The 12,276-nt window shown below is 35.8% G+C and overlaps 1 protein-coding gene across 1 annotated transcript in view; it reads left to right on the top strand.

The window, feature by feature from the left end:
* The window catches only part of SEC63 (SEC63 homolog, protein translocation regulator), a 59,228-nt gene that overhangs the window by 19,073 nt on the left and 27,879 nt on the right, over nt 1-12,276 (top strand). The window contains exons 3-8 of the mRNA XM_033100808.1: nt 2,137-2,251; nt 3,961-4,073; nt 7,752-7,813; nt 8,416-8,474; nt 10,432-10,482; nt 11,923-12,031. Coding sequence (XP_032956699.1) covers nt 2,137-2,251; nt 3,961-4,073; nt 7,752-7,813; nt 8,416-8,474; nt 10,432-10,482; nt 11,923-12,031 — 509 coding nt within the window. The remainder of the gene's footprint in view (nt 1-2,136; nt 2,252-3,960; nt 4,074-7,751; nt 7,814-8,415; nt 8,475-10,431; nt 10,483-11,922; nt 12,032-12,276) is intronic.

Genomic DNA, 12,276 nt, shown 5'->3' with positions numbered 1-12,276 from the left:
GAAGCTATGAATTGACCTCAGGTAGTTTTGTTCCAGAGTATGTGTTCTTAACTACCTCTCCCTAGATAGCCAGGTAAAAGTAAAAGTGTTCTAGGTAGTGCTCCCTCTTCTTTTGGCCTGTAGATAGTGTGGAAAGCAGCTTGCAGTATTATGCCCTTGATAAGGTTTAGAGCAGGGGTGTCCAAACTTTTTTCAACGTTTTTTACCAAGGGCCATATGCGATAAAATACACAAACAGCCGGGCCATTCACTCGAGGTGAAGTATGTATTGCCTCACCTGGTTTATTTAACTAAACTAAATATATTTTTGGAATTTGCTGCGGGTCAATTAACAATGGATTGCGGCCGCAGTTGGCCCGTGGGCCGCAGTTTGGACACCCCTGGTTTAGAGCATTATTTTGGCCAGATGGAAAGAAATTTGCATCTGAGCTACTCTGGAGTTCATCAAAACTGCATTAAGACCCTGTCCATGTGATCAGGTTGCTTACAGCAAGTCAGGGGAGGAAAGTCATGGTTTGTGCTTCTTTGTGACTGTAGCCACAGTGTCCCCATTGATCACTTTGACCAGGGTTGCTTCTTCAAGGGTGGATAATTTGAGTTGAGTCTTGAAGGATGGATATAGTTTGGATTGACAGAGGTGGGAAATGGGAATTGTAGGTAGAAAGATCTAAGGGAGCACAAGCATGACGGTTGTAAAAGCTTAGGCAACTCTGCGAGATGGGGATTTATTTTGCTTGAAAAACCAGGGTGATAAAGGTAAGCAGGTAGGTTGGAACTGGATCATAGAGTCTCATTCCAAATAAACACGTTTAAGCTAGGTTCCTCCCAGGACAGTTTACACACATGGAATGTGTTTTCTTCCTGTCTTTCAAAACAGGTCACTTGAATTTTGTTTGATTAGGCCTCCTATGATTCATTTTATATCTTTGTTTAACAGTTCCTATTCGGTGTAACAAATTGTGATACAAAGAGGATAAAAAAACAAAAATCATTCAATTCCATCACTTAAAGATAGCCGCTAAGATGATTTACCTTCTATATTTTTATTTATAATAAACTTATAAAAATAGGATTATATTATGTACATACAGCTGTGAAAGCTGTTTTTCTTTATTTAATTTGACAATACAAGGTAGATAGTCTTCTACCACAAATATTATTTTTAGTGGCTAGATAGTATTTCACCATATGGATACACTATTAATTTATTTGCCTAGTACTCTGTTGATGGACATCTATGTGTGTGTGTGTTTTCTGCTATTTATATGTTAACCACTCTTTTACACTATATATATTTAATTCTAGTTTATTTCCTTCTAAGTTTCTTGAAGTGGAGTAGATGGATAGTTAAATGGGTATGTACTTCTTTTGTATTGCCAAATAGTCCTTCAGGGCGTAAAGTGTGTAAGAGTTTTTTGTTTCTTTAGCCTTCCAACACTGATAAGATCAATCTTTTAAATATTTTTACTAAATAGAACATATTAGAAATAAGACATTGTTTTCCCCAAATTATATGTTCTTTTATACCTTTAAACCTATTATGCACATCTTTCTATACCTACTTTGGCTAAAAAAATGTTCCATTGTGTGGCTCTATCTTGGCTTATTTAATTAGTTTCCTACAAATGGTTTATTCATTCCCTATAAATGAACATTTAAGTTGTTTCCAAAGTTTTACTATTATAAACAAGGCGATTTATTCATCTTTTCACAGTTGACCCATTATTTTTTGTAGTTTATCTTACTAAAAGTATTATTGCAAGGTCAAAAGCAATTCTTTTTTAAATTAAATGGTTTACTGAATACTTAGTATTAATATATTTTGATCAGATGTAATAGTCCGATAAGGTAATACGTTGAATTAACTTGTGCACTTAAAATTCTGCAAATAGTAACTGAGAGAATATTACATGCCAGGCACTGTACAAGATTCTGGAGAATTCAAAGGTGAAAAAGACACTGTCCTTGCTGTAACAGCAGTTTATAACCCAGTGATTGTAGAATTGGAGTTAATAGCATAGTGATATGAGACTGACTACCTTAGATTGTTTATGGCTTAATCTTGCCATAGTAACTCTTAAAGGAAAACCATATAGATGTATCTATTTATACTTCACTTGTCTTTTTCCTAAACAGGAAAATAGTTCTGCTTGCAGGATGGGCATTGTTCTTATTCCTTGCATACAAAGTTTCCAAAACAGATCGAGAATATCAAGAATACAATCCTTATGAAGTATTACATTTGGATCCAGTAAGTAGTATTTTTATATAATGCACATTAGTTTAATGATCCTGTGAAAATACTATAGGTCCATATCCGAAAAGAAATTGTGTTGTGCCTAGAAAAGATCAGACTTTGGTCAGTTAAATTTTTTTATTAAAATAAGATCTAATCCATTATTATTCTAATATACCTATGTTTTTAAAACTGTAGATGTTGATTGCCATCCTATTAAGGATTGGTTTGTAATTGCTAAAATGTAAGAATATTTGGAGATGAAATGAGAAGTTAGTGAATGAGTATATTTTTAAAAGATGTATAAGATTGCTTTAATGCAAAGTTAAAACCGGGAAGTTCGTATATGTTACTTGGATGATAAAAATCTTATGACCCTGTATTAGTTGACACAAGGCAGCATGTTAAGTCTTTACGTCTTACAAAGAAATGGTGTCATTATCACAGAAATTTAGGTTAACCTTGGGTGTACCCCGTGGGTGAGCTCTTGATTGAACTTGATTGACGGGTCCTAACAGAAAGTAATCTTTTAGGTATATCATTGGAAAATTGGAACTGAAACGAATGCTAGAGGTCATCTAGCCTTTTTTTTTTTTCTGATGGAGAAAATGAGGCCTGGAAAATTTGTGTTTTGTCTGGGGTCCCATAACTTCTTTAGTGGCCAAGCTGAATCGAGTGCTCTTTCCGTTTTTCCCCAAAACCACTTTCTTTTACTTCTAGTCTCTGTTCAGCAGGTGGCTTGATCCAGAGATTCATGTAATACAGAGAAAAGAGTGTGTTTATTTTCTAGTTTTCCGCTTTGTAGAAGAAAGGTTGACATATCATTTGCTTTTTCTTATTGTGATGATCATGGTCATCGGAGATTTTAAAGATGAAAAGGTCAGGGAGCAATTTAATGCTAGGAAAAATCAATATGAAAACTTACTAATCGAAATTGAATCTAAAGAAAAAAGAAAAAAATAACAACAACAAAAAAATTGAGTCTAATTAGAGAACAACTAAGGTAAACTTAAGTATTTGCTTAAAATTAAAATATTTACAAGCAGATGAAACCAGATGTTGTTCAGATTATTTCTTAGAAAGGAAATTAACCTTTGATTTGAGGATTTTTTTCAGCTAGACTTAATTTACCGTGATCATTCTTCAATATTTAAATGTCACTATCCTTTTATTTAAATATGGCATTACAGTTGACCGTCGAACAACGTGGGGGTTGGGTCGCTGATCCCGCCCAGGTGAAAATTCACTTGTGACTTTTGACTGTACTATCAGCCCTTTGCATCTGCAGATGGGATGGAAAATAATATTTTTGATCTGCAGTTTCATTGCGGATGAGAATTCCAAAATAGTGTTTTCGATCCGCAGTTGGTTGAACTCGTGGATATGGAACCACGGATAGCAAAAAAAAAAATCCGTGTATAAATGGACCCATGTAGCTCAAACCCTTGTTGTTCAAGGGTCAACTATATATGGTTTTATTCTCTTATCGGTGCCTAGTGTACTGCATAGCACATAGTAGGTGCTCAATAAAATAAATGTATTAGACAAAGTAATTTTTATTTAAAAAGTACTTGGGGTAAAATTTATGGGACAAAATAGAAAAAAAACCCTCATTTTCTCTTTCTGAAAATTTTGAGTAGTTCATGTTTTAAGTTCAAAATGGGATGGATTTTGTTTTTACAGCACTGTGTTTATTTTTACTAAAACAAAGCTTTTCCTTTTAGGGGGCAACAGTAGCAGAAATTAAGAAACAGTATCGTTTGCTGTCACTTAAGTATCATCCAGATAAAGGAGGTGATGAAGTTATGTTCATGAGGATAGCAAAAGCATATGCAGCGTAAGTATCATAGTACCCATTACACATTTTTAAGAGTGGTAAAGATAGCTTTCTATTTGAATAAAATAGTAAGTAAAATAGTTGTCATATGCTTTTATTAAATGCTGATCTCATATGTTGAGTCTGTCATTTATAGAACTACCTGGCAACCCTAAAGTGGTAATCTAACTAAACCTTACTTTTAAATAAGTTAGACTAGTGCTTCTGCCATATGAAGTTGGTTAGGTCAAGTAGTAAGTTATATGTTAATTGAGCTATTTTCTAAGCATCCTGATTAGAAGAGGATGGACTTACACCTGCTTTCATTTCTAGGCTTATTATTAGGCTCAATCTATTTCTCCTGTTTTGGCAGTGTATGTAGAGTGTCTCATTTAAACTCTTTAAAGACCAGTTTAATTTAGAAACAAGATAGACTATATAAAATTAGAAGTAGTTATTCTTTGAGTGTTAATATTACAAGAAACAAAAGTTAGCTGGAATCTTAGGACTCATGATAGGTATATCTCCGAACAGCTTGTCTGTTGAATTAAAGAATAAAATAAAGACAAGATGTTGTCTTTTTTTCGAGAACTGAGCAATGTATAATTTTTTGAGCTAATTTAAAAAATATAAGTAAATAATAGGAAGCTCATAAATAGCAAACTGTAAGTGGCACATGAATGCGAGAAGTTTGGGAAATACTGTCATACTCATTTTTGTGCTTGTAAAAGTGTATTGAGTATCTGCCCACCCCGCTTTCTTGTGGATTGCTTGTTGTCCCCGTGGGTATCATTCCGTAATAAAGCGGTGCCCTCCGGAGCTTCTGAGGTGTGTACTACATTTTCTTTTCTATACAGCAGGTGTCCTCCAAACTGCTGTCTTTCAGGTGGTGCCCTCCAAACCCCCCTTTTTTTTACTGTGTCTCTTTCAAGCATTTACTCTCATTGCTCAAGTATTGTAGAACTTTAGTTGCTGTCTTCTGGTAATTTAAGAAGAACTCAAGATTTCCAGAGGTCATCAGATAGCCAAGATTATTTAATTAGTAGTTTTAGTTTTGGTGCTTTTGGTGCAGTTATTTTTTCCCCCTCATTCTTCTGGTGGTGTAACATTTTCAAGTTCTCAGGTTACTGAAATCTGACTCTTTATGATGTATGGTCACTATTCTAAAAAGTACAGAAGAATAACACGTGGTCTTTGGTTATGATTGAGGCATAGAATGTTTTGTATGTAAAATGTGTTGGTGGTCTACCAGACAAATTAAGAAGTAAATGATTATGGGACTCAGACTTTGAGATGTTGTAACTTGTATAACTAGATAAAGGTGTGCATTTTACTCAATATACGTTCTGACTGATTGAATTGAAGCTCCCATCTTATGTATAACTCTAGCAGCCTAAATATAACTCAAGCAACTTTTGGAATGCAGTTATAGGCTTTGATATGCAAAATTTTTTAGCATTTGCTTTGGTGATTCAGGATATTTTCTCTTCCTTTATTTGCCCATTATAATAAACCAGCTGGATCATTCCTATATCTTAATACCAGATTTTACCTTAAAGGAAAGGAGGTCTGGTTACTTTTGAGGCGTTAAGTCAACTGTTGAATTCTCTGGTTCAGTCTTGTGGATATAGTTGGGATTTGGCTTTCAGGTATAAAACTCATCTTTAAAGCTACTTTATAACAAGTGGGCAGCAGAGATGTTACCTTAAAGCTACTGTAATTTTTAAAAATTTGTTTTCATGTGTTCATACACCTGAATATGTAACTTAGCTCTCCATAGCCCACTCAGGGTCACTCACATATAATTTAGAGAAAGCATTCTCTAGATCAGGATTTATAATCGATTTCTGAAATTGTCTACAGAATTTATATATATTTGTAATTGTGTATTTTTTCCAGAGTAAAAGGGGCATATACTTCATTAGATTCATAATTGGATCTAGGACACAATCTCCCACCTCCAAAGTGAAGGGATATAATCATGTTTAGGAAACTTGATACTCATTGAATTTTTAAAAATTAGTATCTCATTGGTCTTGTTTAAGTTTGTTGTATATGAATTAACAAATCACATAGCTTTTTAAGTACTTTGCGCCTTAGGAATGGTAGTATACTAAAGCACTAATAACTAGCAAAAAATCAGTTGCTTTTTTTACACTGACTTTTTAAAAAGTTGATCCTTTAATTTGATTGAGTATCCAGCGTGTCACACAGCAGTTGTACAAGTTGGGTTAATGAATGAGTTCATGGCATTGTAATCAAACGTATGTGCAGGTTAAAAACGAAATTTTTCTATAATGTGAGCTGTGCTTGATCTTGCAAAATCCTAGGGCATTATATAGAGAGCAGAGCAGTTTATTGTGCTGCCATCAGCAGAAAGGCAGAAGGGGACAGATAATAATTTTGGGCAAAAGATTCTAATTAGAAGACAGAATATTGAGAGAAATAGTAGCTAAAGCTCTGGGTGAGGTGGGCAATTGTACAGGTGTACCGGAGCAAAATTTTTTGAGAAACATCCCTCCCTCAGCAGAAAGGAATCTTGGCACCACTCCTTATTAACTTGCAGTGTCTCTAATAATGCTTTCCATTAGCTCCTGTATTTTACTGTGGCCTTAGTCCAAATAGTGTAAGTGGACTTAGTTAAATAAGAACTAAAGATGTCAAGGTACTTATTTTCATAAATGACCAAAGAGATAAGTTTAAAAATCATTGAAAATTTTTGCTGTTTTATAAAGGTACTTCTGCATTCTCTCTCTCAACATGGAACTTGGTTGAATAGAACCTACATCGTATCTTAAGTGCATGTATTCTGAGAAATAGAAATATGGCTAAAATTAGATTTAGACATAAGCGCAATCTTTTACCAACTGGTGTACATGAATGCCTTCCTTACTGTTGCTTAGTTTTGTGTGTATCGGCCTCATCTCTTTAACAACACTAAAGTTTTTTGCAAGAATTAAAATTTTCTTTTAATGTTTTTTAAACATGTATACTGGGACCTGGAGTAAAACCACTCTCACTCTGTGCCTTGAGCCATTGCCCAGGTTAGCGGTTATATTTGTAGTTAGGTATTTTTAAAAATTCGCTCTGTCATTTTCATATTGCCTGGATTAGGAAGCTGTTGCTTTAGCAGGTACTTTCCTAGTCCTACTGGCAGTTGGCTTAGGAGAAAACTGTGGCCTCAGCACAATACAGATGACCTTTCCCACAGCAGTGGAGTTTTATAAGTATTTTTTTTCCTTTGAGAATGTGGTACCAGTTTTATAGGGATTATTAATTTTGTATTAAATTTATATTTAGAAAATAGGTATATATCATTATTGAAGTATGAACATGCTCATTGAAGAAATTTTGGAAAATGTATGAGCATATGAAAAAAAGTCACTTGTAATCCTCCCTGCCTTCTCAGAAAATGTATTAGCCTTTAAAATTTCATCTGTTGGCTTGAACTGGCTAAACTTGAGGACACGTGGGCCAACCAGGAATTTGGATCAAGGCTTAATAGTTGGCATTTTCTGTTAATGCAGAATTCCTTTCTCTCCCTCCCCCTTTATTTCTAATTTCAGAGAGGCTTTTCTTGATTATCTGAAATTAGTATCTTTAAGAAATGAGTTGGTTGGTTAATGGAGCTTGTATATATGAATACTTATTTCTCAGATGGGGCTTTCTAATGGTTACACCTTGTTCTTTTGATGCTAGTTTAACTGATGAAGAGTCCCGGAAAAATTGGGAAGAGTTTGGAAATCCAGATGGACCACAAGGTATGGTAAATGATGATTTAAAAATACTGGCGATATGGTGTATATTATGAAAATGTTAACTAAATTGAAAAGAATATTTTGATGTTTTAAAGATTATGAATAGGAAAATTGCAACCATAAGGAGTTCAGCAGATATGTAAATTGATTTCTCTTTAATTAATTTTTACTTTATTTTTCTTTCTAGAGACTAGTTTTGAAGATAGAACTTTGATTTGATGCGAAGAGTAGTATTGTCATTCATCTTTTCCAGTTAGTTGATAAAAATTGGATGAAAAAAATCTGGTTTTTTTTTTTGCTGACTTTAAACCTTCATAGTGTTTACATAAACTCAGGAAATATAAAAGAATGTAGATTTTCTAGGAAGAAGGAATTCATGTACTTAGGTTGAGTTTTGTTTTTTGGTTTTTCCCCCCTTCTGGAAAAATTTAGTTTCAGGCATAAATTATATCCCTTAACTTTTGTGTAATGGGAGGGAACATACATAATGAGATAATCTTTCTCAGGGTTTTTTTTTGGGGGGGGGCGTGTGAGGCAAAGTTTTAGGATTATAAATAAATAAAACTGGAAGTGGAGACTCTTCAGAAATATTCTTCCTATTTTAGCCACAAGCTTTGGAATTGCCCTGCCAGCTTGGATAGTTGACCAGAAAAATTCAATTCTGGTGAGTGCACTTAAATAAGACATATTATTAGGTTGGTGCAAAAGTAATTGCGGTTTTGAACCTTTTATTTATTTATTTTTTTGCAGTGCGTGAGCTGCAGGGGCTGCCAGGCAGCCACGATGTGGCCCTGAGGGCAGGGGTGGGGCTGCAGGGGAGGCTTGCTGTGGTTTCTTTCTTTTTAAAAAATTTTTATTGGGGAATCTTGGGGAACAGTGTGTTTCTCCAGGGCCCATCAGCTCCAAGTCGTTGTCCTTCAGTCTAGTTGTGGAGGGCGCTACTCTCTGGCCCATGTGGGAATTGAACCGGCAACCCTGTTGTTCAGAGCTCACGCTCTAACCAGCTGAGCCATCGGGCCACCCTATTCTTAACCTTTTAAACCGCAAATAGTTTTGCACTAACCTAATACAATGTGTTTGATATGTCTGGTTGCTGTAGAGCTATTACAATGAAAATACTGCTATGCTGTTTTTAATTTAAGTGTGTATTGTGAAACTTGGTATGTAATGGAGAAAAGAATTGGTTCCCATTATTAGGTAGTTGGTTTGGGGCAGTGTGTTCTAAATGTAATGTTAAAACCTTAAAGTTGTGGTGATTTTCCTTTGGAGGCAATTTCAGATTGGGTCCTACCCTTGGATTGGGGAACTACTGTTTTTTATGGTGCTCAAAATTTAAATTATCCTTCATTTCACATTTAACCAGGCTAAATTAATGTTAACATATGCTAAATTAATGGTATATGTGTAAGGCTTGCGGCGAGATAATGAGGCTAGTCAGGCGCGTTGAGGAAAGTGAGTGGTTTATTCTGTGCTCCCAGGCGAGGTTCACCGGTCCTGCAGACGGGGGCCGGCGAAGTCACGCCCAGGGTAGAGGGAGGGAGGCATATATCCGATTTTTGGGGTGGGGGTTGGCTGAGTGAGGTGGCAGGTGAGCAGGACCCCGTAGCGCAGATGGGGCGTGAGCAGCTATGTCTGGAGTTGCTTATCGCACCAGCAGTCTGCCGCCTTTTCTGGGAAACGCCAGGGGCCCCAGTTTCCATCATGCGGGGAGGGGTCTGACTTGGCAGAGGGGTATTTTTGGCTCCTGCCCGCTTTGATGCCCGTAGCTGACCTAGCAATATGTTCCGTATGGTACTTCAGGATGCAGTAGGATATCAGACTTCAATCAGTTATAGACGCTGATCTCTAAAACATCAGGAATTAACCTATTGTTGAGAAGTAGATGATTGTCTTTTTTGAAAGTGTTTATCTAGGAGCTATCTTTGAAGCAATAAAAATATAAATCTATGTGGTTTGTGATGTGTTTGCAATGGATATATAATCTTATTTTGTGGCTTTGTGGCACTTTAGCACTAGTTATCTTCAGTATGGTTGCTGTATATATAAGTATTTTTATCATGCTTAGGGTTATTCTGGGAATATACAAGAGAAAGGTAGTTAGCTACTAGATTTGGGAGCAAGCAGTAGGAGACCAACAGACTTCAAACAGAATATTATGAAGTTGCTCCTTGATATTTAGGCAAAGGAACCAAGTAGGGTTTATCATTTTTTTCCAACGCACTAACCACTTGACAAGGTGTAAATACATAATCACTTTACTGGAAGGGAAATATAATTTAGAAAGCTGTTTGGCTGGTGTTATTTATAGAGCAAATTAAAAGATAATTATAGTGGAATAGAGCATAGGTTCTAGAGCTGGAATGCCAATTCTGGCTCCACCACTTACTAGTTGTGTGACCCAGGACAAGCCATGTAACCTATATATGCTGCAGGTTCTCTGTCTGCATCAGGAAAATAATAATGGCACCTTCCTCATAGAGTTTGAAAGCAAGGATTAAACGAAATAACACATGAGGAGTGTTTTTAATAGTGCTTCCCTCACATAAGCCTCAAAATAAGTGTTCATGGATGTTATAATTTGCCTGATAAAGGCCATAATTTTTTTCTCTTTTCAATTCTAGGTTTTACTTGTATATGGATTGGCATTCATGGTTATCCTTCCCGTTGTTGTGGTAAGTTCTGGCTCTTTTTAATAACATTTTGTTATCCGCTTTGAAAAGGGAGTTGATGGCATACTTTGGAGTCTCCCTAAGAGAATATAATTTGTATTAAAATATAATCCATTGATACTTGAATTTTAAGAATCTTATATTCAACTATACTTCAAAAGTCTTCTAAAGGTGATATCACTGATGTATGTCAAATGTATCTACTTCCAATCCCAAAGTTACACACAACTAAGATAATATAGGTGTATTTAGAGTTTAAAATGAAAGTGTTCCTTCACCACCTCCCTCGACTCCATTTCTCTGTCAGAGATAATCACCGCTAAGTGTGGTGTTTTCTCTTTCAAATATTCTTGTGTGCATTTATGTATACAAACACATTTGTTTTTAAAAGGTGATCTTACTATATGTATTGTGTTGTGACTTTTTTTTTTTGCTTCACATATTAGGGGCACAACATATAGAGCAACCTCATAAAACAGCTGCATGGTATCTCAATATGGAGATATCATAACGTTTATGATTTTACTGTTTATTACTTTTTTTTTTTGAAGATTTTATTGGGGAAGGGGAACAGGACTTTATTGGGGAACAGTGTGTATTTCCATGACTTTTTATTGGGGAACAGTGGTGTGTTTTCCCAGGACTCTCATCAGCTCCATCCAAGTCAAGTTGTTGTCCTTTCAGTCTTAGTTGTGGAGGGCGCAGCTCAGCTCCAGGTCCAGTCGCAGTTGTTAGTTGCAGGGGGCGCAGCACCATCCCTTGGATGGGAGTCGAACTGGCAACCTTGTGGTTGAGAGAACGTGCTCCAACCACCTGAGCCATCTGGCCACCCGGGAGCTCAGCGGCAGCTCATTGACCTCATTCTAGTTACGGAGGGCACAGCTCCCTGGCCCATGTGGGAATCGAACTGGCAGCCCTGTTGCCCAGAGCCCTCGCTCTGACAAACTGAGCCCCCTGTCAGCCCCCACTGTTTATTACTTTCATGATTGGCAGTGTTCTTTCTGATTAATAGTACCTGAATCCGATAGTGAGGTTAATAATTAACCTTCTTACCGTCTTCATGTGGATGAAAGTAGTATGTCAACTGTAAAGTTGCTCCTATACTTATTAAATATTTATTTAATAAGACATTCTGTGGGTCAGGAACTAGCTTGTTGCTTATAGAAATGGGTTGTTTCATTCCTAGTTTGTCTTCAATTTCTAGCTGAAACTTAATCATATATTTGTAGTGAGGTAGGTTGGTGTTTAGGTATCATGCCAATATAAATATTTGCTAAATAAATCATTTGAAAAGTGTAGCAAAGGCATTTGTTCTAAAGCTCAGGTATTTTTATTGGTTTATGAACATTTAGAAAATTTGACCATAAACATGTGCTGCTTCAAACTTAACATTTATTACAGTTTTCATGCTTTATTTCTTGTTTAATTTTATTTGTGTTTTAGGGCTCTTGGTGGTATCGTTCAATACGCTATAGTGGAGATCAGATTCTAATACGTACAACACAGATTTATACATATTTTGTTTATAAAACACGAAATATGGATATGAAACGTAAGTAAATTTAAGTAACTGTGTCATTAAATTATTTTCTGAGTCATTTATTTAGTTGATATGCATTCAACTGGAGAAACACTTTTATAGACACTCAGTTCATGTAACTAAAGCTGGAGGAAAATGCTAACACTCTTTATCCCATTTCTTGATCTGTATTTTTATTATTCCCTTTTACTCAGCCACGTGTTTGCGTGTGTGTGTGTGTGTGTGTGTGTGTGTTTCAGAAATTTTATGGCAAAGCT

The sequence above is a fragment of the Rhinolophus ferrumequinum genome, chromosome 3 (genome assembly GCF_004115265.2).
Source record: "Rhinolophus ferrumequinum isolate MPI-CBG mRhiFer1 chromosome 3, mRhiFer1_v1.p, whole genome shotgun sequence".
NCBI classification, from domain to species: domain Eukaryota; kingdom Metazoa; phylum Chordata; class Mammalia; order Chiroptera; family Rhinolophidae; genus Rhinolophus; species Rhinolophus ferrumequinum.
Note: the sequence above shows the minus strand (reverse complement) of the source record. Positions and strands in the feature narration are given on the sequence as shown.